Below are 5,239 nucleotides of genomic sequence, written 5' to 3' on the forward strand. Positions count from 1 at the left end.
TGTGTGTGTGAGTTACAAAGCTCACCGGTGATGCTCTTTGATCAGGGCATAGGTCGTGAGAACTTCCAAATACAAAGGGTTAGAGTACCTGCTGATGTGTCTATATATAGAGTCAATGAAGGACTCTGGACCTAGGAAGTTCCTAGCATCAATAAAATAAGGAATAGTCCTCCCATTTTTCTAGTTCTTGTTTCATAGTTTCATTCCCCAGCAACTAGGAGCGACTCCTAAATCACTTCTGACTTCTACATGTTTCCCACCTGGGACAAAGACACGCCTTCACAGCACCATGACAACGACACCAGCAACACAAGCACTTGGGTTCCTCCAGCAAAATGAAAATCCTGAAAGGAAGCTAGGAGATAAAGGCTTACTATTCCTTATTTCCCACTGGTAGGAAGTAATTACAAAAATTACTTTAACACAAAGCTTCTGGTGAATGAATAGTTTGTAATTTGAGGGAAGAAGCCTAGGGCTTAGGGATTAAATTAAAAATATAAAAAGCTGAATGATGTCATACAAGTACCGCCACCCTCCCTTCAAAAGTAGACTGCCTAAAGTAAGCTCTTTAATGATAATAACGTAAATATTCTTAATAGGTAGTCAGGGGTATATTTTGTTTTTTATCTGAGTTTAGACAAATGAATGATTTAATAGTGGGAGTGATCCTTTAATATTTTATTAACCATGTTGTTAAAACTTCAAATATAAAATAATTTTGTCCAAACTAAACATGCCAAAAATGGATGTAACCCCTAAGCAGAAAGCAGAAAGAAGCAAATGAAACTGACTCACCATGATGAAGCAGACTAGTTTGTTAATCGTAAGCATGCCAAGTTTATGTTTGTTGTTTAATGAAAAGGATGATATTCCTCTGCCAGAAACTGGCAGTGCGATGTGTTATGAACACCTGCCAGTTCTGCACTAGAAGAGACCATTATTTATACTGCCAAATGTAAAATTGCTTTAGGTCTTATTCTTAAAAGAGTAATTCTAAAGAGAGCACCGCATCTGTGATTTTACTAGTTAGTTCAATATAGTTTTAAATAGCTCTTCATATTTTTCCACATTGCAGAAAACAATACAACTTCCCTATGAAGAGTCAAGGGAAGAGAATCTGCTATACGTGGGACTGAGTGAGAGGGTTTTGTTGTTGTTGAAATTGTACCATATGATGCATTATCTCAACAGTTTCAAAGCTGTGACTTTTATTGGAAACTCGCATATTCTTAGGGGATAGGAAATGGAGACAGATCTTTGCATTTGGTCAAGTGTCATAGCTTAGGGTTCTCAAGTGTGGGAGGGGCATAATTTTTGTTTCTGGTTTTAGTTTTATTTTTTGAGGACATAGTGTCTGCCTCACCTATAGCGAATATTTTTCATGGGCTCCCAATTCTGTGCAATGTATACCTTCTGATTCTCAGTGATACAGTTGGGAATGAGAGAGCAGAAGGCAGGGACATTCCAACCATCCACAAGCCAATACCTCCCACGTGACTCCCAAGCTGATCTCTTCATCCCTGCACCACAACATGTATATGATGAGGCCATTCATGCACTGACTCTGGGGCATGATTATGAGAATACACTATGTATTTTTCATTCACTCAGTATTCCAGTAGATTTTCTAACTCAATCTATCCAGAACTGTACTCACTTGTCATCCTTCACACCAAGCCTATTTCTGTGTCTCACTTTATATGCCTCAATTCGGGAAAGATAATTCTCTAGTCTTCTAGATTAGAATTCTGAGTCATCCTTGATCAATCTGTCTCTTTCTCTCCACCCCCAACACATACTCCATCAAAAAACACTGTCAGTTTTACTTCAATTTCTATCCAATTTAGCTCCATTTCTCCATCTCATGACTACTCACCTAGTCCAGGTCCTAATCGATTTTAATGTAGAGCACTTGACACAAACTACAGAACTCAAAACGAACGGCGATTCTGAGGACCTCAACTGCCAAAGCAAGAACTGTGCAAGCAATTACTGGGACAACTAGCAAAATACGGCAGAGTATTTACAGGGGCCGTACTGATGAAACCCTGCTGGGTCAGAAATGGTTTGCCTAGGATCAAAACACCTCCTGATGACTTGCCGTCAGAGAAATTTATGAAGACCATGGTTCTCAGACGCAGTTCTTTGTAACTAAGTACTAGCCTAGGCATTTTATTCCTCTAACTATAACTCATTAAGAAAGACCTCATATGTCCCCTAAAATAACATCTTGAAGTGATCCAGAAAAAGTACTATGTTATATGGGGCTTTAGCTTTCATTTATAAATCAATATACCTTTCTAACCCTAGAATTTATTCACTCTTACATTTTAGAATGATGAAATACATTACAAAAATATATTCTTAATTTACGCTTGGAAAGTATTTAGTCTATGAGAAAGCTTGGCTCTCAGTGCTGTGACCGAGAAGTTAAAAGGAGAATTTAAAAGCTACAGTGTGCTACTTAAAAGTTCTGAATCTAAATTACTTTTTACCCTAGGGAAGAGAGTTACACTTCTAACATACATGGTTACAATTTAAGATTCTCAAAAGGAGGTAAACTGATATCGCCCACAACTCAATTTAATCAGAACTTCATAAATAAGAAAATAAAAATCATTATGCTCACATTACGGTTCATCATGGAACATTCTAAGAGAACTGAATGGTTTTGTTTTGATTCAGGTTTTAAGGTGATTGAGAGTTAAAGGAGCTCCTTGTGCTTTGACCCATGATCACTGAAAACTTTCCCAAAATGTATTACCCTAATTCGTGGCCCAATTCTACTATAAGGCAATCTTCTATTCATGACTGAAAAACCAAATAAACACTCTTCCGTGTCTGCATTCTTCAAAGCAACTCTTATCGTAAACTGAGTGTATTAATGTTGATGCGACTGGAATTAATATTTTGAATAATTTTCTAAAATATTAACAATGTTCCAAATTTCCTTAATCCCATCCAATTCATTTAAATGTATATACCCTGACTACTAGGTTACTTTTCCTAGTCTATCATCTAAAAATACAATTGGTATTACTCATAATATTTCCGGAAAAATATAACCTTCTTCCTTTCCTATAAACATCAGCCTAATGAAAGATAGTAGGGCTAATATTTGTAGAAATAGATGGCTTCAGGGACCAAAGTGTGCTAATAGGGTAGAGCCTGATGAAACTATAGTCATGACAGATGAAGCGAATGGGAGGACAGCCACACTAGCGAACCAGGCTTCCAGCTCTCCTACACAATTCACTAACATGTGGCCTATGCTTTTCTGAAATATATTTAACCATTTCTTTGAAGGATATTAGAAACCAAGACTTACAGAAAAAGCACTATATCCTACTATCTATTCTTTGACACAACCAGTCTTCTGATTTTAGAATGACACTATTAGAACATGAAAACACAAATGAGGAATAAGAATAATGTATTCACAACATGAAGGCAAACAACATCTAATTGTTCAACTTTAACAAAACTCTTAACATGCAAATCTTTTGCAAAGGTGTTTAACACGAATAGTTAATAAAATAACAGCTAGCATTGATTAAGCACCTATTGTTGTCAAATGTTATACTCAGCAATTTGCATATATTATGTCTAATACTTAATATAATTGTGCAGTATATTTTAATTCTTTATTCACAGATTAAGAAATTGAGTCTCAAAAAGATTGAGTACTATTCTAACAGAACAACTTGATGTTCCAGAGTTATTATTCAACCAACTCTTAACTGCAAAGCTCATTTCCTTTCTGTTACACTACACTGACTCTGTAAGCTAGGCACACATTTCATAATACTGCATTTATTAACATAGTCCTGCTGTTGCAACTCAGAAATTTCTCAGAAAGTTTCAACTGTGTTAACTTTATCTTAAATGATGCTATTCCATGAGTACAGCAGATTAAGGAAAGTTCGCAGCATCTGAAAATCAAACTAGTAGCTAGGTAACAATTCTCAAAAGAATTTTGTCTCAAAAGACAAATTATTGCTATGATAAATTAACATTATTTATATCCCTGGTATTTCCCTCAGAGAGATTTCCTTATTCTTAATTAAGTAAGTTGTCCTGCCAAAGTAGCATAGACTTTTTGAGATTTGGCAAAAAATAGAGATTCCCAACATTCCTTTCTTCTCTGTGAGGGGAATTTCTGTATCTAATTTATAAGCATATCTCCTTCAAACCAAGTTACTTTCAGATTCACTGAAACAAACACTCAAAAATAGAAAATTTTTGGCAGGGCGCAGTGGCTCACGCCTGTAATCCTAGCACTCCAGGAGGCTGAGGCAGGAGGATCGCTAGAGTCCAGGGGTTTGAGGTTGCTGTGAGCTATGATGATGCCACTCCACTCCACCCGGAGCAAAAGAGAAAGAGAAAGAAAAGAGAAAGAAAAGAGAAGCGAAGAGAAGCGAAGAGAAGAAAAGAGAAGAAAAGAGAAGAAAAGAGAAGAAAAGAGAAGAAAAGAGAAGAAAAGAAAAGAACCAAAAACTTTCATGGGCCATACTTGACTTGATTTTAGTGGGTCTAGTCTACTTTGAAATAAAATTCAACAGAAGGATTTGACTCATTGTCTCCTCCACACAGTAAAAAGTTTTGCAAAATAGACTTTAAAGTCAAATAGCATAAATATTTTCAAACATATCCATCACACTGGTGTTACAACAAAATGCAACTCTTTGCCATGCCAATAGACATCATTTTAAAAGTTTTAGAATAACATTAATAATGTGTAAGTTAGATACTTCTGGAAAGCACAAATATTTTCAAATTTTAACATAAGCTAGAGGAAAGATAGTTTCCATGCAAAACTTGTAAAAGAAAACATAAATAACAAACATATCGAGGATATAATAATGCACTGGAATAACATAATACCAATAATATATATCTCTCTGTACATTTTTCAAAAGGCAAGCCATGTTTTATGATTTATAAATATGAGTTCTTTTGCCACCTCCACATAATACAAGAGCACATGACAATCACATTCTCTTGACAGGAGAGTTGTTTTCATAATATCTTAAAATTATATTTAATTATTAAGCTTTGCCAAAGATGCCTACCTCTGTAGTGGAAGTCTCTGGACATGTCTATGGGAGCCCGTTCTACCGCTGATCTCTTGTAGACAACATGAATCCTTCCCTTTTCTTCCTCCATCTGTTTACCTCTTTCCAAGGGTTCAATGAAGTACTCTTCATTATCACTTTTTATCATTCCAGCCTAGAGAAAG

General features: G+C 35.8%; 1 protein-coding gene across 1 annotated transcript in view; it reads right to left on the minus strand.

Annotated features, from left to right (window-relative positions):
• The window catches only part of ADAMTS3 (ADAM metallopeptidase with thrombospondin type 1 motif, 3), a 334,233-nt gene that overhangs the window by 196,498 nt on the left and 132,496 nt on the right, over positions 1-5,239 (minus strand). Inside the window, exon 4 of the mRNA XM_012659836.1 lies at positions 5,073-5,229. Coding sequence (XP_012515290.1) covers positions 5,073-5,229 — 157 coding nt within the window. The remainder of the gene's footprint in view (positions 1-5,072; positions 5,230-5,239) is intronic.

This window comes from Propithecus coquereli, unplaced genomic scaffold (assembly GCF_000956105.1).
Source record: "Propithecus coquereli isolate 6110/MARCELLA unplaced genomic scaffold, Pcoq_1.0 Scaffold64, whole genome shotgun sequence".
Classification (NCBI taxonomy): Eukaryota; Metazoa; Chordata; class Mammalia; order Primates; family Indriidae; genus Propithecus; species Propithecus coquereli.